Source organism: Diospyros lotus, chromosome 1, assembly GCF_014633365.1.
Source record: "Diospyros lotus cultivar Yz01 chromosome 1, ASM1463336v1, whole genome shotgun sequence".
Lineage (NCBI taxonomy): Eukaryota > Viridiplantae > Streptophyta > Magnoliopsida > Ericales > Ebenaceae > Diospyros > Diospyros lotus.
In genome coordinates, this window is record NC_068338.1 from 17,615,226 (window position 1) to 17,636,557 (window position 21,332).

Here is a 21,332-nt window from a genome sequence, read left to right on the forward strand (position 1 = left end):
AGTGCATGCCCCAAAATTTAACGCGCGCCAGCTCCTCCCCTCCCCTCATGAGTGCGTCATGTGGCAACGTTGGGATATTAATCCCAGCAATAATTAAAAGTGTTGCACCTTGGAATCGAACTACCAAAGTTTTGCGACGGATGTGTTCTTGTCGCTAAAGTTTTGTATTTTAAATTTATATTTTTTTTTCTTTTTTTGCGACGGATGCATTCCCGTTGCTAATTTTTAATTTATTTTTTTTGTTCTTTTTTAGCAGATCTGCTTGCCACGTGACAACACTGAAATATTACTCTCACCTATTATCTCAGACTCTCTACCGGATTCAAACCCCCAACATATCATGACTAAGTTTCGCGCGCTAGCCAACCAATCTAGAAGCCTTCTTGTTTATTGATGTATACAAAATATATTTATAGTATTCTCTTCCAAATATTTTAGAATTATATTTATACACCAAAATTTCTCAAACTTATTTAATGATATTAATTTTAATATTAATGTTAGTAAAGGGAAATGAATATTAATTTTAATTTTATTTAATTATTAATTCAATTAAAACTTTATTAATTATTATATTAGCATTAAAAAATTATGTTATGTTTAAATGTAAAGTTTTTAATTAAATTTTTAACTCTTTTTTTAAATTTTTTATTTTTTAGCTACGGGGTTAACCTGGTCGCTAAATTTTAATTTTATTTATATTTTTTTAGCAACGAAGTTATTCCCGTCGTTAAATTTGAATTATTTATTTTATGTTCAGTAAATTTGAAATTATTATTTTTTTTTTTGTAACATCCTGAAATTTTGAAATAAATAATAATTATTCAAGTTAGTGTTTGAGGGTATTATTGAATATTTAGGAATGTAAGAGAAAGTAGTTTTTTTTTTCTGTAAATAAGAGATGTATAAAAGAGAAAAAGGCCAAAAGGCTACAAACCAAGGCTAGGGCAAACCCCGGACCACCAAACAAACCAGAGGCGACAACACATCAAACAATCACCCTCTGGGCCAATAAAAGGAAAAGAATAGAGAAAAAATGAGAAAAGGTGACAAAAAAAATGACGTATGTACAGTACAGATACTCTAGCCAAAAGAAAGACGACGCCATCTCGAAATGGCAAAGCAACAAACTGATCTCTAACAATCTAATGACTGATAAACAAACAAACCCAAATGAGAAGGGCAAGAAAGAAGCACAAGCACAGGAAGACTGGCACCATAGAAGAGGCGCCGTGAACATCGCATCATGCCTTTGAGGCAAAGCAACTCAACGGGGAGGAAAGGTCTGGTCTCTCAGAAGCCTCCAAACGTGACGAAGAGCATGACTCTGAAGGGAAGACCTGAAGCGAATAGTCGTCAGTTGGGCCCATATAGCACACTGAATCAAATGAGCCAGCTGAGAGGCTGATCTCTCCTGATCACGAAAACACCTGTTGTTAGGCTCCCTCCAGATGGAATAGATCATAGCATGAAGCACTAATCTGTTTGCCACCTGTTAGGGACTCTTGCCGCTCCATCTCGCTGCAGCCTAAAGAACTCCACTATCCCACCTGCGCCAAGGCCAGTTGAATTTCTTTGATCTATGAAAAAAGGACAGCACCTCTTGCGAATAGCTACATTGGAAGAAAAGATGGGTATGTCTCTCAGCATCCACCTTGCAAAGAAAACATCTATTCGGGAAAGACAAAAAAAGGTTAATACTATCAAGAGTAAATAAACGTTCTCAAATTGCAAGCCAGAAGATAAATGAGTGGGCAGGGATACTAACAGACGACCAAACTAAACGATACAAGGGAACCTGGGAGCGTTGAGCTTGAATCGCCTAAAAGGCCGTCCTAACAGAGAAGAGCCCATTTGCAGCTGGAAGCCAATAAGGCTTATCATGGCAGCCAGGGCAAGGAAGACTAGGGAGATGGTTCCCACAGAAATAAGGGGAAATGGAACTAAGGGTCTCCATCCGAGTCCAGGCACCATCCTCGTTAAAATCTGAAACCTTTGCCAAAATAGGGATACCTAATTGATGAGGTAATTGGCGAGGGAAGTGATCAATGAGCACACCCACTGGGTGCCACTGATCATACCAAAAGAACGTGCTACAACCATCCCCAATCCTCCATCCAAAAAAAGGTTTCAGGATTCCCCGTAATAAGAGCAACTTTTTCCAATACCATGGGCAGGCGTACGAAGTCTTAAGAAGCCAAAAGAAAGCCCCTTTTACGCTATAAGTATGCACCCACTGCACCCATAAGGATTCTCTATCCCCAACCAGCAAGCGCCACATAAGCTTAGCTACCAAGGATTGATTCCATACATAGAGAGGCTTAAGGCCAAGGCCACCCTGCCTCTTCGGGCAGCAAATGTCGCGCCAAGCAACTTTTGCTTTATGGGGGTCTGCCTCATTACCACTCCAAAGGAAGTTACGAATAAGTTGCTCGATCTCGTTTATCACCTTCTTCGGGAGGATAAACACTGAGGCCCAATACACATAGATAGTGGAAAGGACCGACTACGCTAACTGCAGGCGGCCCCTAAATGAGAGAGCTCTACTACGCCAAGCACAAATTTTATTCCTCACTTTATTAATAACGGCCTGGCAATCTCCATAGGAGAGCTTAGTAGAGAGCAGAGGAACCCCCAAATATCGCATAGGCAGACTCCCTCTACGAAACCCAGAGGCATTATAAATAGCTTCACGAAGAGAAGGATCCTTGCACGAGACGAAGCAATCACTCTTGGAAGGGTTGGCAACTAGGCCTGACAAAGAGGAAAAACGCTCCAAGCCAGACTTCAAGATGCTGACCGAGGAGGGGTCACCATGAGAGAACAGAAGCAAATCATCTGCAAACATGAGCATCGCCAACTTAGTTTGCTCACATTTCCAGTGGTATTAGAAATCTGAAGCCCTCGTGTGGTGCTTAACGATTCCTTGCAGGACTTGCATGACTAGAACAAAGAGGTAAGGGGACAGGGGATCCCCTTGCCTCAACCCCCTATCCCCAGGGAAGAAACCATTTAGCTTACCATTGATCTTGACCGAATAGCGGGTGGTCGTGACGCACTCCCGGATCCAACCACAAAATTGAGGAGGGAAGTTCAGTAAATGAAGGGTCGTCAGAAGAAAGTCCCACTCAACTGTATCATAAGCCTTAGCAAGATCGACTTTCATAGCACAACGAGGGAGCCCTCGGTGAAGATGGTATTGAAATACCAACTCCTGGGCGAGCAGAACATCATCACCAATTGAACGCCCAAGCACAAAAGCCGCTTGAGACACATCAACCAAACTTGAGAGCACCGGCTTAATCCTGTTAGCCAAGATTTTGGATATGACTCTATACAGGACATTACAACAAGAAATAGGCCTGAATTGGGATGGCGTCTCAGGGTGAGGCACCTTGGGAATGAGGCTAATAATGGTTGCGTTAACCTGGCCCAAGAGGCAATCGGAAGCGAAAAAGCTTGAACAGCCTTCACTACGTCCACCCCCACAATCTCCCAAGACTTTTTGTAAAACTTAGATGTGAAACCATCGGGCTCAGGAGCTTTATCATCGCCCATACTGAAGAGGGCAGCCTTAACCTCTTCGGCTGAGACCTCAGCAATAAGACCTGCCCATTGGTCTTGGTCCAAACGCTTGTCAATGAAGGGGGCCACATCAATAGGGTTAAGGGGAGAGTTCCAAGAACTTGGCCTATAAAGATTATGGAAATAGAAGACCAAAACGTTCGCAACCTCAGCTTTGGACTCGGTGAGGGTGCCATCTTCTCTTATGAGGTTCATAATACGGTGATTATTACGCCTAGCGAGCATAGATTGGAAAAAGAAGCGGGAACATTGATCTTCCTCAGTAGACCACTTAATTCGAGCACGAAGACGGAAGTGGTCAGACTCTTGCGCAAGAGCCAATAAATAGTCCCTATTCAATTCAAGCTCCTGCTTGTGAAGGACTGGGTCATGGGGATTATCCTGCAATCATTGCTGGGTCCGAAGTAAATGAGTTCTAAGGGATGAGACCAGGTCAGAAACATGCCCCTAGACCTATTGAGGGTCTTCATAGCATTCTTGACTACTTTGAGTTTTTGAACAACTTGAAACATGGGAACTCCAGGGATCCACCTATTCCAACTAGCTTCCACCCTATCCAAGAAGAGAGGGTGATCAACAAGGTGGTTAAGGAACCTAAACGGGCTACCCTTATGCTGAAGATCTCCAGACAAGGCCACCATAATAGGACTATGGTCAGAAATCCCTGGCTGGAGAAAGAGAGCCTTGCTTTCCGAATAGTGGACAGGCTAGTCATCATTAACCAGGGCTCTATCAAGTTTCCTTAGAATACACTCATCACCAAACCTCTTATTGGTCCACGTCAACTTAGGGCCACTATAAGCCAAATCCTGAAGCGAGCCAGAAGAAAGGAAATCGTTAAACCTGCGTATACCCAAAAAGAAAGAGGTGTTGCCACCCCTCATCTCAGAATAATTACGACACATATTGAAATCCCCCAAAAGGAGCCAAGGGTCAGAAGAAGCTGACACCCCAATGCCTGTGAGGGAATTCCATAATCTGGCATGGTCCACCTCCTCATTCCTGGCATACATGCAAGACAGGGTGAAAGGGGTAGGGATCTCTGAGCTTGTCACTTTGACATGGATAACCTGGTCAGACTTGAATAAGGTCCGCACACTAAGGGCGTTCCGGTCATAACCTATCCAGATACGACCCCCATCACAGATATCATAATTGAACTCCCAATTCCAAAAAGGCATAACATTGTGACAGACGTTCGGAGCATGCCTCTCTTGGACTTTAGTCTCTAAAAGAGAAACAAACGTCAACTTCTAAGAAGAGATAAAGGATCGCACTTCAAATTTCTTAGGGGCTTGATTCAGACCCCTAACATTCCATGCAACAATCTGCATTATTAACACTCTTGAGGAGTTGGGTCCATGCTCATGGACCTTGGCGTCTGCTCTCCATGCTCACGCATCTTCTTCCTATCCCTCTTAGCCTGAGCTCTGGTCTTGGATTGATGCCCCTCAGGGCTAGTGCTCCTAACTCGCTCAGGCTCTAAGATCTGTTCCTCGCTACCCTCTCGCTCACTTAAATTTCCTCGAGTATTATCTTCTGCTACCTCTCCATCTGACTCCATTGGAGAGGGAACATCCGTATTTTCTTTTGCAAGGGCACATAATTGGTTTTTAATTTGGGCATCAACATCCTTAGGGTCATAAGGGACTGTAACGGTATGGAACTCAAGGTACTCTGCCATGGTCATAGAGGCATAATCTAGGCCATTTAACCTAGATGATGAGGTTGCTTCCTTACCCTTATCTTGGACCTTGCCCCTCTTATTTTGCACTCTAACAAAGCCATCTCCCTCATTGACTTTCTTACTAACTTCTACATTATTAGGGTCGGGTCTAGGTTTGTTTGGGCATCGGGAATCTGAGTGACCGAAAACCTTACAATGTGAGCAAATCGATGGGATCCACTGATATTCAATCGGGAGTCTAGAAATACGCCGTTCACTAGTGGCTTCATCATAGCCCTGATCTATATCAATATACTTGGGAAATTTAGAGGAGGCACTGACCCCCACACACACCCTCGCATAACCTAATCTTGATCTATCCTCTATCATTGGGTCAGCATATAACGACCTTCCAATTTGACTTGCCATTATAGAGATACCTTTTAAGGACCAGCCTTCTAAGGGCAGGTTGTGGATCTTAATCGACAAAGGGATAGAGGAGTGGGAATCCTTAGCTAAATTCATTCCTGATTCCCAACATTTAATAATAAATGGGGCGGCCCGCAAAATGGTAGGGACCCTCATCAAAAACCCTCAACATACTTTCTTGGGAATCAAATAGAAGGAAATAAAATCCGTTATTATTTGACATGACCACTAAAAGGCCACAGCTTTGCCACAAACGCTTGGTGATATTTTGAACAACCGAGAATGGCAATCGTTTTTCAATGAAATATCCGACCAACGTATTCATCCAATATTCTGTGCATTCATCAATAACATTGCTAGGTAACTTGACAAGAGGAATTTCGGACTACGTACCTAGGGGCGAAAAATATTCCAATCGCGTGGGAGTTCGGTGGGCCCTAATATCCGCAACATCAGCCTAAGATTTATTAGGAAGCTTCTTTGGTAAATTGCCTTGCGATTTTGGGCCAGCTAGGCCCATTTTCTATTGGCCCACCTGCTGGGATAGAAGGCCCTTAAAAGGCAGCCCATCCTTATTATGCTGCTGTCCAAATGAAGAAGGCCCAGACGCCTTGGGCTGAAGCTCACGAATAAGCCCTGTGAACGGTTGGCCCACCCCGTTGAAGGGGGCAGCTCGCTGGTTGGTTGGCTGCTGCTCTTGCCTGGCGGTAACAAGACCTCGTGGGCCATTTGGGCCTGGCCTTTGTTGGCCACCATCTTGAGGGAAAGCCCCTCACATATGAGGCCCACCATCTTCGAAGCTCCTAGTTGCGTCATCATCAAACGTTCAGCCTGCATCCACGCTGCTGTTCCGGAACTCACGCCACCTCTGATATGGCCGGGCACCACTTCGAGAATTGAACCCATGCTGGAAGTGGGTGGGAGGTCGGGGAAGACCATTGTTCAATGCCTGAACCTTACCAGTTTGGGCTTCTATTTCTTCCCTAGCTGGTCGCACCAAAGCTTCTGCCTTCTTCATCTGCTAGTCGGCATGGACAGAGCTTAGGACGACCATCATGTCATCCCGTTGCCTCGCATCTTTCCTCCTAGCTTCCAGTCATAAACTACCTGGGATCTCGTCACCATCATTCAGATGCACCCAAACGCCTTCAACAGCTTCAGCTCGCGATGAGGATGCGAGAGATGACCTCACGTTATCTGCGCCTTCAGTACATGAAGGGGATGATGCCTGCTTACCCATCAGCGGGGGGAAAGACGTTGGGTCTTCCAGGTCAATCCTTCCAGATGTAGCACCGCCTTACCCAATAGCTCCTTCCAGCAAGTCATCGTCTAGTAGATCATCTTCCTCAACTAAAAAAACATTTCCACCCTCCACCATTAAGTGTTCTTCTTCATTGTAAGGTTCATTATTATTCTGAACCCGCTCGCTTCCATCCTCCATCTCCGTCATCATGCTAGCTGTTTCATAGCCATTCAACTCCTCGCCTGAACTCGCCTTCGACCTAGCAGATTGTTGACCTCCATTTCCAGCCCTTGGAAGAACTTCACCATTCGTTCCCAATGCACTAGCTATAGTCAGATTGCTCGATCTGGACCTATTACTATGCTTGGAGATGCCCCCAATGCTACGGCCTAAGGGAGGCCGAGTTATTGGACGTGATCTCACCGGTGAAAACCGGCAAGAACGTGTCATATGCGCTGTTCGTTTAGGAATAGCCACAAAAATTCAAAACCTCTCAAGGTAGAGAGAGAGTTTTTGAGTAAATCAAAATTTTGAAAAGAGAAAGTAGTTATTTATGTGGTTTTGAAGAAAATAGGGAATTAAAGGTAATTAATCAAATTATTTGGGAATGGTTAATCTTTATTAATTATCGTATTTGTGGTGATTATTGAATATTTGGGGGTTAAAAGGAAATATTAATTTATTTGTGTGTTTGGAGATTTAAGAAAATGTTTATTTATGTTATTTTGAGAAAATAATTATTTATTGGGGAGTATTTAGGAAAAGATTAAAATAAAGTAATTTGGGAGAATTTCTAAAAATTTGGGGTGTAAGTGTAATAAGAGAAAAATTGGATGTGGGTTGCAAGTGTCAATTTATGGAAGATCGGGTGTAAGGGAAATTATTAAGGGGTGCGTGTGTAATTAATGAAAATCTGTGGGTGCTGGTGTAAAAGCTGAAAACTGACTAGAAGTCACTTTAAATATAGCTGAAGGCATATATATGTTAGAAAGAGCTGCGGGAGCGAACGGTCGCGCGCCCAAGGGGCAAGTGGCAAGTAGCGGGTTCAAACCTACGCTGGAGGGAGTTTTGGCTGCTTTTTTAGCCAAAATCGCAAGGCGGTGGGTTCAATTAAGCGGCCACACCAGCTTTTGGACACCTTTTTTTTTGCCTTTAAAAGGCCGAGAATTGTGTGAAATTGAAGGGAATTAACAACAAACGAAGGAAGAAAATTACAAAGAAGAAGAAGTAGCACGCAAGGGCCAATTTTGGGAAAAAATTGAAGATTAAACTCTGTTTAATTGCAGTTTAATTAGTCAGATAAGTAGATAAGCTAGTATTAAACATTCTGTACGGTTGGAATTTTGTTTTGGGTCCGATTTTATTAATTTTGGGAGTTTATGTTAATTTGCAACGTGTATTAATTTGGTGACATTCAAGCTTAGAAATGCTGCAATGTGCTAAAACGAGGCAAACTCTCTTCTACCTTTGCGATCTCTTTCCATTTTGTGAACCCCTCACCTTCCCTTAATTCGTTTCGATTTTACATAGTAATTATACTAATTGAGGATTTTATTAGCAAGATTTAATTTAAATTAAATATGAGACTCGTTGGGGTTTTATTTGCGGTGTGCCTACGTGGGTAAAAATTATTAAAAGCAGTATATGTTTAAGAATTTTATACGGCTAAATTATTTATATTACACGATTAGATTTACTTAATGGAAGCTACGATTTTATTTATTGCTAGGAAACGTTTTACTTTGCAGCGGGAGTACAAGAAAGGCAAGGAACGACCATGTAAAGGCAAGCTCATAATCCTCTCCTCATATTCTTTAATTCCCGTGAGAGACTCCGTGGTTTCTTGTATTTTATTCCCTTCCTTACGTTAATTCGGTGCCTAGCATTATTTATTGAGTTATTATTCATTTGTTTTAATTTAAATTAAATCCGGGACTTCTAGAATTATAATTGTTGAAAGCCTATGGGGGTTTGTACCGCCCCCAGTTCTTTCGGAATGATGTTGAACCCAACTTAGGGACTAGGTTCCTAGATGTGCGGGTTTATTTATGGTTCGGCTAGGGCTATCGAGTAGTGGGGCAGTGGTCGGCTGTTTGGTGGCGTTGGAGTAGACTATCGTACGGCCCTTATGTGGACCGTCGAGCGGACACTCCTAGTCACTAACCGTCGACCGGTGCCGGACACTGTTGATTAGCTCTGCCATTATGTGATTTATTGTATAATTTGATATGTGGTATTACCATTTATGGTTTGATATGCACATGGATATGGGATGTATGTTAGGGTATTCATTTATTAAGTATGCTTGGTCACAAACATACTAGCTTGGTTAATTTGCATCTGGCACGAGCATGTGCATCGCGTGTGGTTTATTATGTGGGTGGAGCATTGCCTGATAATTGGATGTATGGGCTCCAGTGTATCACATTGATACTCACTACGCCATTACATTTTTATGTGCATTGCATGGTTACCGACAATTCACAAGTCTCGAACGGGGGGACCGTTCCGAGGGAGCCTACGACTCAATTATTCTATAGCTTGGGTGTCAGGAGGACCGATGCGAGCATTTAGGTGACGGGAGCACCTACCCGAGACGACGCGCACATGTTTGTTGGAGGTATTTGTTGCCTTTCAGGGCAGCGGCAGGTTGGTATGAGACTTGGGTGCTGTGTGTCTTGTGTGGGCCCCAATGATCGATATGTGCTTTCATTATACTATACTATTGTGTTGTAGCGTCTCATGGCTTGTGTGTGCTTGGGGGTTGGTGTTCTGGAGAGAATTTATTAGATATGTTTAGCTTTTAGCCTTTCTTTCTTTATACTTGCTGAGTCTCTCGACTCACTTTGCTTCTCATCATTCCAGGTAGTGGTAGCGTGGGTCAAGGGCAAAAGAGTCAGTTTCTAACAGCAGAGTCAGTATGGTGTACAGGCAGTCCCCATCAACTCTAATGTCTGAGTAGGATTTACTCTATTATTTTTTACTGTGCCAGGTCATTTCTTGTGTCTCATGTATGTCGGCACAGGAGTCTGTATTTATTTATTTACCTAGTGACCACTATGCTAGTGGGGTACCCGTAGTGCATGCATGTATATATAGCTTCGCTTCCGTTGTTTTAATTCTTGTTTATGCATACCAAGATAATTTTTGTGTTTCATTCTTTCTCCTTCTGTAGGCTTTCCCATTCATGTAGCCCGGGCAGTTGGGATATCTTGGCGGGGTGCTTACATTTTTTATTTTTTAGCGATAGTCCAGACCTGTTGCTAAATTTTAATTTTTTTATTTATTTTTTTAATTTTTTAGCAACGAGAATTACCCCGTCGCTAAATTTGAAATTATTTATTTATTTTTTTTATTTTTTAGCAACGGGCTAGAACCCGTCGCTACATTTTAATTTTTTATTTATTTTTTTAATTTTTTAGCGACGGGAATTGCCCTGTCGCTAAATTTGAAAAATTTTATTTAATTTTTTTTATTTTTTAGCAACGTGTTTGGCCCCATCGCTAAATTTTAATTTTTTTATTTAATTTTTTTTATTTTTTAGCAATGGGTTTGGCCCCGTCGCTAAATTTTATTTTTTTTATTTTTTAGCAACGGGTTTGGCCCCATCGCTAAGTTTTATTTATTTTTATTTTTTAACAACTGGATTGTCCCCGTCGCTAAATTTAATTTTTTAATTTTTTTTATTTTTTAGCAATGGAAATACCGTCATTGATTCCGTCGCTAAATTTAGTGACAGGTTGTCCGTCGCTAATTCCATCGCTAAATTAAAAAAATATTTAAAAAATTTAGTGACGGAATAGTTCCATCACTAAATTCCGTTGCTAAACACTACTTTTCTTGTAGTGAGATACTCTTTCGCTCGGGATTCTCAATCAAAAGAGTATGGAGCAATTGATATACCCTACAAACAACAGACAATATGAATATGGAGCGAACCCAATTAGAAAATCTAGGTTAGATCTACAATTGGGTATCTGGGTCAAGTGCATACCTTAATGGGCTAAAAACCAGTGACCTGAAAGCTAAAAAAACAATAGAAGAGAAAAACAGAGCTAAGGATTAGACCAAGGCTAAGTGGAGTATCCCTCACTCGGTCATGGATGGCATAAACCAATTGAAGTCTTCCCATCGATTCATGAAGCCTAAAGCATAACTCACTGAGCAAGCGCGTAATTGAGCAAGGCAAAGAAAATCAATCAAAAAGAGATTGAGTGGTCACTACTCGGTCATGGCCAAAAGGCCACTCGTTCATAACTATCAAGAGCTATGAAGATGGTTTATCGATGGGCAAAAACAACGCAAAGCAAGCAAAAGAGAGAGCAAAAGCCAAGGGAAAACCAAGGAAGAAAGTATATTATCAAGCAAGGGGAAAAGAAGTCAACGTAAGAAGCTTGACCGAGTGCCCACTCGATCATGATCGAGTGCTAACTTAGTCATATGTGACCACTCGGTCAAGAAGCATCAAGGCCAAGAACAACTCACTATTGAAGATCAACTAAGAAATCAAGAGAATGGTGAAGCAATAAGCCAAAGGAAAGCCAACCCAAGAAGCAAAAAGAAAATATAAAGGAACATCGAGTGGTAACAGAGTGATCACCACTCGGTCATGACCGAGAGGCCACTAGGTCATGATCGAGTGGGATCGAGTGGCCTCTCAGTCATATGTGACCAATCGGTTACAAATTTCCTCTACCCCCGGGAGCCTCCCTCGCAGCCAATAGTGTAATACCCGAGAATTTTCAAAGAGCTCAAGAGTAATTTATCTTGGAGTAAAAATGAAATTTCAGAATATTATGGCTATAATGCAATTTTCGATACAGTTGTGAGTGACTGAATTGATTGCAGGGAGTGCCTTGGAGCAAAGATGTCTGATGAAAATGATATGGTATTGATGAGCATCTCGAGATATGATTTATGGCACTGAAAGAAATCAAATTAGAAACGAGTTTCGGTACAACTAAAATACAACTATGATTTATGCTAAGAAACTGAATTGTCATAGGAGATTTCTGGAAAGTCAAAGAAACCCCAATGAGGTTCATATTTAGTATGTAGAACAACCTTTCAGGGGTTTCGGGAAAAAAAAAAAGAGTTTACAGTCAAAACGTAGATTCGGGCCTAAGTGCAATTTGTTAATTTTGCTTGAGGGAGATCGAAATGGCATTTTTTCGAATCTTCGGAGATGCAATGAAAAGTATAGAACTTGTCGATCGTAATGGCACTATTGGGAAGCTCAGGGGCTCCAAGGAAAGGATCAAAGTGCAAAATGGAAAGAGGCTAGGGTCAAAATTCAATTTTTACAAAATCTTGCAAAGGTAAATCTGCCATGATCGACCAAGCTTCCACCACCACCTCCCATCACCGAATTAGATGGAGAAAGACTCAAGGAAAGTGGTTGAGGATGCTCTTGGATCGAACCTAGGCCAACATTGGCCACGAGAGGTGGTCAATTTTGCATGATTTCTGGTTGTTTCTTAGCCAGAATTTCAATGCATTTAGCGGTTAAATAATGGTGTTTTTGGACTAATTTAGGGCAAGTAGAAACCTCAGGGAGGTTGGATTTACCATGCACGAGCATTTGAAGGCTGGAAATCGCCTATAAATAAAGGTTTTTGGAGATGGCCGAGAGAAGGCAAAAATTAAACTCTCAGATCCTATAGTTCGAGAAACAATTGAGGGAAATAGATAAGGGGCTTTTATTCCCCATGTCCAAATGATCATTTCTGGAGAATTTGAGCAATTTTCGTTGAGAGTTGAGAAAGATACGGAGCGTCGTTGGAGAAACAGGTTTCGTTGGAAAATGGGTTTGAGAAGTTAGAAAATAGCTCCGATCGAGGGGTTTGAAGCTATAATCCTGTAGAGGATGAAGAGAGGAAGGCATAGGTTCAAACGAAGGCAAAACGGAACTCAAACGAAGGAGATATCACAAAAAAACCATAGTAGGACGCAACTGTCAACGTGCTAGAGGAAGAAGATGACCTAATGTGTAAGACATGTGCCAGCCAGCCCCTGCGAGTAGGGGCGCGTGAGACATCTTGCGGCGGCACGTGAAGGCACGTGTGACAATGGAAAAATCTAAAACAATTCCTAAAAATCTAGAAAATTATGATGAAGGTGCCTGTGCAAAAAATTTTGGTGTTTGCCTTTTGGGTTTCATGGTTTTCGCACCAAAGTAGCCTCGTTATGCGTGCAAACGAAGATTCTAGGTAAGTTCTGGAATTTTCTTTCAAAGTTCTTAGAATATTATGAATTGTTGTGGAAAAAGATTGGAGAAATTAGTTAAGGAAGTGTTTAATTGGAATATTATAAAGGAAAATGGGAGAAAAAATAGAGAAATACGAAGAAATTATGAGTAAAAATAGGTTTTGATACTTATTTAAATAAATATGATGTTTAGAGTGCTTTGAGGCTTAAGGTGAAGTAACTTGTGTAAATTTTGAGTTTGGCACGAAAATCGAGGCTAGGCACATTTTTCGAAGTGTTTCGAACTTCATGCAAAAGGTGAGTGTTTCTCCCCAAAAGCTTGTATATGATATGATTCCTTATATTTTGCATGATACTCATGAAAGTTATGATCATTTTGTCATATTTGCTCATATACTATTAAATAAAAAGTTGTGATTTTTACGTGGCACGATATTATTAGCATATTGATACTCATGCATGGGATTGAGATGTCGTCCTGATAGTGTAGCCGTAATTCTCCAAGAAAAATTGATGGAACAATATTAAGATTATCCTAAAAGTATGTCGAGATTTTGCCTATGGTTCCGTGCCGGGCCAGGAAAGTTACACTAGAGCATATGATTATTCATGTTATTTCATCATGCATTCATGTATCATATTTTTAAGCCCTCACCTAGAAGATTCATCTTCTAATCGGGTTATGCTCCTGGAACATTCAAACGTTCCAGATAGGACTTGCAGCTAAGGCAAGGAAGTGGTGGAGATGTGACGGCACGTGATGATGTGTCCGATGGATTCAACATGTGGTTTTGCTATATTGCTTCATCATGAAGAGAAGGATATTCTTTAGTCTTATGTTCGGTTGAGGATTAGTCTTGTAAGATGTAAGTACGTGATGTATTATTATTTGAGGTATTTAGTTGTTATCTCTGATAAATGAGTCTCCATGTATTTAAGTATTGATGACATGACATTAAATTATGGTACGATTTCTCATGTTATGAATAAAGTAAATTCGGTATGTATCATATTAGGTTTTGATTATTGCTTCTGCATTTATGATGATTACCTGTCTTATCTTATTGATTCCTATTTTGGTATGCTGAGAAGGTAGAATGGGATTGTCAGAGAATGATTTATATTGAGAAAAAAATATATATTCCTAAAATTCCATGAGTTATTTAACGCTCAGGAAAAGCGAAGCGTTACAAACAGACCCTCCAAGGCGTCCCTCAAACTAAATATGCCAAGAATATTTCAAGATTCTGCAGAATATGTCGAGAATATACTAGGAATATGCCACTTGAAAAACTCGAGATAGTTGCCACGTGTCCCTCTCTCCCTCCTCTATAAATAGGAGGGCCCCTCCTCTCTCAGGTACTCTCACTCAGATACTCAAATCTTATTTTTGCACTCAAGCATTCAAATACTAACTTAAGTATTAAAAGGTTTACGCGAGAATAGCCTCTCGCACCTCTCACTGTTTGTTCGTTTTGACAGGCGTATAGGTCATCCAAGGCCTCTCGGTCAGTTTGAGCTTCTCGTTCAACAGCAAGCAACCGTGCACCAATGATCAGCCACTCATCAGCAAGCCATCCTATCTTTAGGCCACCTGATCATTTTAGCCACTTGATCATTTAGGCCTCCTAATCATTTTGGGCCTCTTGATCATTTTCGCCTCCTAATTATTTTGGGCCTCCTAATCATTCGCCTTAAGCTCTCTTGATCATCCTTGCACACGGATGTCAAAATCACCTTTCCCACTTTACAAATTCATTATTTTATTTTGGCAATAACAATATGTTAAGATTGAATTGCATAAATCAAGAATGATAAACAAAAGTTAAACGAGAAAAATAATGACATGTGAAAAATTAATGTGTTTCCTCTCAACAACTTACATCCATAATTTCACCATAAGGGGATAATTCATTAGGCAAAACAAATTAATCTCAAAATTTCAAATAGCTGGATGCATAACATACAGAGACTCTAGTTATCAAGTTACAGAATAAATACAAAAATGTATAACTATAATAATCTTAGTATCTATCCATATATTATTAAGGGTGGTACATTAATCATTGAATTTTGACTGTCTATATACAAGCACCACATTACTACCATACCAGGATTAAGTTTTCCATTTTCCTAATCCCCTAATTAAAATTAGAATTTGATAAGCATTATCTAAAACACTTTTTCAATCGAATTAGTCTTGTTAAATAATATAATAATACTAATCAAATTAGAATTTAACCGGTTATCCTCTAAATCTCGATCATTGTTATCTCTCTCCCTTTTTTTCTCTTGTTTTCTCTCCATCTCTATGAAGCCAAGACCCCCCCCCCCCTTTTTTTTGTTTCCCTTCTCAATATGTTTTCTTCCTTAGCAAATCATAGTTGAAGAAAGAGTGACGAAAAAGGTAACCGCGTGGGCCTGTTTGGGATTTATTTTGGGTCTTCATGTTTGGTTTTGCACATGCTCGTGAGTCCGGCTCCAATTGGACTCGCTGGCTGGTTGCTGTGTGGCGAATTTAAACATATTTGCAAAGTCATTGCTTCTTTGTATTGTATGTTTTAATTCATTGTGTCTCGCGGGCCATAGGCTTTTGCGTTGGGTCTTTTCATTGTTTCGTCGTCTTGGGTATGTCCAGTGATATCTTGTACACATTTTGATCTATACATATTTACCTTTGATCAGAAAGAGTGACGAAAAAGGGCCACCTAGATACATTTAACACTTCTCATATTTAATAAAAAATCTCCTTAATGGAGACACTACTAGTCTCCCAGTTCAAACCCACTTTTCTTGTGCTTATGTTAGACGTTTTTACTCCGTCCTCCAGTGGACACAAATCAAAGTCTTGAATCTTCTTTTGACTCTTACTTCTATTATACGTCTTTCCCTTTCCATTCAACACTTCTCAAGCCATCACTGAATTTTAGTTTCGTAATCAATTAAATTTGAGGAAGGACCTTTTAGTTCTACAATTTTAAGAAGGAATAAAACATATATTTCTTTCAATTTTAAAAGAAAACGCTAGCAAAAATGGATTTTGAAATTATTGAAATAGAAAATTAAAAAAAAAGAAATTATTTAAAAGTGATCGAAATAGAGAACAAATGTATATAAGTTCAAATCCTGTCATTTGGTAGGATTTTTTTCAACTTATTATTAATTTTTTTTAAATTTATTTTGATGATTCTTTAATTGAATTGACATATAAATTAAAATGGAGATTTTTTTTTTAGAAGAAATAAAAATAATGTCCAATTTCTTTTTTGTGAACGACAAGAATGCATTCACATAGAGAAGATGAGAGTAGTCACCACAACTCTTTTAAGTAGCCATCACCATAGCTGTAGTAGTCATTCTAGTTTTCACAATAGCTGTCACGCACCTCACCTCTTCTTCTATAATCAAGATCGCCAAAATCCAAGACAAATTCTCACGAAAAAACTAGTAGAAATCATAATAGGGAATCCAATTTAGATAAAAGTCTGAATGATGGAGAGCTGAAAATTACGCTTTGAGACTATAAAGGAGACTTCAACAGTGGCAGGCTAGCTAGCACTCACGTTCATCCATGCCTCCTTTCTCTTTTGACATCATATTAATAAGGAACCCATGCCTCCAAAGTTTAGTTATTCACCATTGAAGGTTTTTGAAAGGATTGAGCATCTTGAAAATGTAAGGCCCGCTTTTGAATATTTGAAAGAAGATCATTATAATGATGATATAGAATAAAACTGAACTCAAATAACAACTCATTTCATTTCTAACAGTGAAAAATTAAATAAGATTTAATTATATTTTTAATATCTTATGATTCTAGACTCGATGACCAGATAAAATAATAAGAGGCTCAAATGCTAATAACATAACAAATCCTTATCACGATAATCCTCACCAAATCACTAGTTAGGATATTTGAAGTTAGGACGTGTCTCTGTACACCACTGTCCCTGGCTATAGTCCTATTGGACTCACCCCCAATAATAGTCCTATCTTTACCTAGAATGGCAAAGAAGATCAACTGAGCCACAAAGCTCAGTAAGTTCGAGAACAAAGAATAATATATAGGATCCAAGAACATGATAACACCAAGAAGAGTAATCAAGGACTCCACAATTATATACAACATTCATAATTCATGAACTTATCAATTCAACTTAATACATCATGTCACTATGTATCAATATGCTAATGTGCATAAAATTTCAATGTCATTATCAATTCTCGTAGGCTTGCAAGCCATCAATCAATACATGCAAGAGTGCATCATTTCATTATCAATATCAATTTTTTCGACTCTTAAGCCATAATTCGATGCATGCAAAAGTGCATAAATTTCATAAAACCTCACAAATAAATATGGAGCAAACCTGTCGGGCTTTGGCCACCTCATCCTGCGCCAGGTGCTCTAGGGTACCCTTTCTCCCTCAGCGCAAAATAATAGGTGCGCAAAACATATATATGTAACATGTACATGTATGTATCATGTATGCATTTGCCAACCACATGTATGTAAATTCTTGTTTCTCAATATTCATATTTTCAACACCATTTACCCATACCGGGTATTTTACCATCATCAGATAATTCATCATATCTTACTTCATAACATTTTTCATGTTTAAGATGTAAATTATAACCTAGAAGTAATTTTGGGAGATGTTATTTAAGGTTAAAGCTTGATTCAGCATTTGAGGAGTATTAGAGATTTAATATGTTATTTTTCCCTTCTTATAATTTCCTTGAATTCACTTAACTGGTTCTAGTATACAGCTATTTGCATTTAGGCTTATATCTCAATCATAAGAAAGAATGGCAACCCAAAAATATTTTCTCTCATAAGCTGATTCCATACTTATATATATTTTATGCCCATCTCACAATACTGGATAACTGATCACTCATATCAAATGTTGTTTTGTTCAAATGAAAACCAAACTACCTTCATTCTTATACACATGAGGAGTTTAAAAATATTTAAAAGAATCTTCTAAAGTGAATTTCAAAATTCGCTTTCAAATTTTCGGTCAAAATAAATCTGAACTTTTTCTAAGGCGAAGGGCCAACTAGAACATATTTTTATAAATATCTTCATTTTGAAAAACTAACTCTCGGTATGTTGATAACTAACATTCATTGTTGTAAGAATGATTTTTAATGAATTTTTCAAGAAATGGAAACTATGTATTTCAAGGGTCATGAAATCGCAAATTCGTGAATTTGTACTAAAACTAAAATTTTATCTTTTTATTGTTATGGATTTTGATTTTTTTGATACTTTTATTGAATCTAAATGGGGGGTACTTTCTTATTTACATTTATGTATTAAAGTAAATGAAAGGTAAAATATAAATTAAAGAAAATGAAAACATTTACTTTTACATTTAAAGAAAATGTAAATGGATAGGATGTGAGCAGAGAGTTCACATTCAAAGGCTTATGGAAAAAGCTTGGGACGAATTTGATGGCAAAAGCTTACGAAAAGAGCTCGGGATGAGCTTGCGATCACGGCTTATGGGACGAGCTCAAGGTCATGAGGCGAACAAGAGTTTGCTGAACGAGCTCGCGGTCAAAGGGTTGGGCAAGAGCTCGCTGGACAAGCTCGCGCTAAGAGCTTGAGAAATGAGCTCGCTGGAAAGAGCTCGCGGCAAAGAGCTCGCAGAAAGAGCTCAGAACGAGTTCGCTGGAATATCAATGAAGCTGAACGTGTGTATGTATATATATATATATATAATTGGGTTTGCCTAATAGAACAGGGGCATTTAAATTAGGATTTAAGTGATTATCCTCTAAATCTCGATCTTTGTTATCTCTCCCCCTTAATCTTTTGTTACTCTCTCCTCTTTCTCTCTAACTTTCTCCCCGTCTCTATGAAGCCAAGACCCTTCTTTTTTTCCCTTATCAATATGTTTTCTTCCTTAGCAAATCATAGTTCAAGAAAGAGTGACGAAAAAGGGCCATATAGATGCATTTAACCAATCTCATATTCAATAAAAATCTCCTTAATGGAGACACTACAAGTCTCCCATCCCAGTTCAAACCCACTTTTCTTGTGCTTCCGTTAGACGTTTTGATTCAGTCCTCCAGTGTACAGAAATCAAAGTCTTGAATGTTCTTTTGACTGTTACTTCCATTACGTCTTCCCCTTTCCATCCAGTAACCTCTTGTTCCCAAACACGGCTTTGACACACTTCTCAAGCCATCACTTATTTAGTTTCGTAATCAATTAAATTTGAGGAAAGACCCCTTGGTTCTACAAATTTTAAGAAGGAATAAAAAATATATTTCTTTCGATTTTAAAAGAAAACTTTAGCAAAAATGGATTTTGAAATTATTGAAATAGAAAATAAAAAAAGAAATTATTTAAAACTAATTCCAATGTTTGTGACGAAATAATCAAAATAGAGAACAAAGTAGTCATCGATGTAGGATTTTTTAAATGTTTCTAAGTCCAATTCCTGTTGAAGGTTTAGTTATTCACCATTAAAGGTTTTTGAAGGGATTGAGGATCATGAAAAACATATCCACAAGTACTGTGATGCGATAGAATCTAGATTCACAACTGAGGCTATGCTATGTTGAGGATTTCATTTAACTTTGCGCCATGGCACTCCTGACTGGTTTGATACCTTATACACACAAAGCTCTGGGAAGCACGATGACATGGCCACAAGTGCCATCACTTAATAGAAACTTTTATTTTCTTTCATATATATATTTTATATAAATATTTTATTTTGTGGGGTTCATCAGAAGATTCAACTTTTAACTTGGATACATCCCATAGAATATTCAAATATTTCAAGTAAGGCGATCGATTCTAAGGAAAATGAAGTACATGAAGTGTAGATTTTGAAAGTTTCACTATGTATTTTTTTTTTTTAAATGGCATGTCACGTTTTGTAAATGTTATACGTGATGCACTAGAAGCATGTATAAATTTTACTTTTATGATATTGAGTATATTAAACTTGTTAAACTCGTTGTACGAACTTAGATTTCATTTAAAGCAAGTTATTTTATTTTGGCAAAAATGAATGATTTCTTTATGTTCATATGTTTAGTCGTAGTAACTTATAAATTTATTCTAAGGTTTCTAAAGACTAGTCGAAAAGCACAAAGATCTTTTTTCTTTAAACCTCGGTACTTTGGAATTAATTGCAAATTTGAATTTCTTAATACGAGTTATGTATTAAACTAGGTTTGATCCATAAAAATGAGCACACACACAAATACCTCACCTTAATAAACTAAGCTAAACATAAGAGTTTAGATAGAAAGGCAAAGCACTTGAAGTAAACCTCCCTAAAGGTCGCTTAGGACAATAATCTCTAGTGAATTTGAAAAAATATAAATAATAAAAATAGAAGGTTAAGCAAATGAAAGTTTTGAAAGTAAGGTATATAACACAAGAGTTGTCGAAGGGCCTTTAAGGGAAATATTTTTTTTAAAAAAGTTTTCAAATTATGATGTGAAAAAATATTCTAATGAGAAGGGTGTTTTAAGACCTCTGATAAAGAACCTCGTGTTCTAAGGTTTAATGGGATGCTTTCCTCTGCAACTTTTGTCTTTCAATTCAAGATTTGGGGAGCATGATGCTTTGCAAGTAAGAGGTAATTGCATCGATCTAGCAAGGATTGTATTCCACTGCTTGAATTTCTTATAGCTCCATAGTGAAATACTATGTAAAGATCGATCCAGCTAGGATTGTATTTGATTAGATGAACTTCTTCTAGCTTCATCATGGAAGATTGTGCTTTTCTAAAACTTGCTCAATTGACTAGTGATTTTTCAACTAGTCAACTGACAACTGTCAGAATATCAACTATTTTTTTTTTTTGAAACAATTTTTGTCTTACATTTGATAACCTCAAATGAACTTATAATTCCTTATGTAACGTATCCCTGACCTTATATATTGTATTTGGATATGAGTGTCCATCATTTTGTTGTAATACGGATCAAAGTTACATTTCCTCTCAAAATAATCAAACATGTGAGTCAATGTTCTTTCACTATTAGCTTGTGTTATTGAATTTTGCATACTAATTTCTCATCATTTGAATGCTAATGGTCATATCCTTTTCTATGCCAAAAAATTATGTTTCTCTAATCATATATGTTGATAATATCTACCATTTCAAGCTATCTCTTCTTTTGATTGAATGTTGAACATTTTTTAAATATATTGTTTTCTAATCA

General features: G+C 38.5%; 1 protein-coding gene across 1 annotated transcript; it reads right to left on the minus strand.

The window, feature by feature from the left end:
- Positions 1-2,887: 2,887 nt before the first annotated feature.
- Positions 2,888-5,680, minus strand: LOC127806110 (uncharacterized). Its single transcript, XM_052343182.1, has 4 exons — positions 4,927-5,680; positions 4,308-4,705; positions 3,428-3,966; positions 2,888-3,305 (listed from the first exon to the last, which is right to left on the minus strand). The coding sequence occupies exons 1-4, from the start codon at positions 5,678-5,680 to the stop codon at positions 2,888-2,890; spliced, it is 2,109 nt and encodes a 702-aa protein (XP_052199142.1).
- Between the last annotated feature and the right edge of the window lie 15,652 nt (positions 5,681-21,332).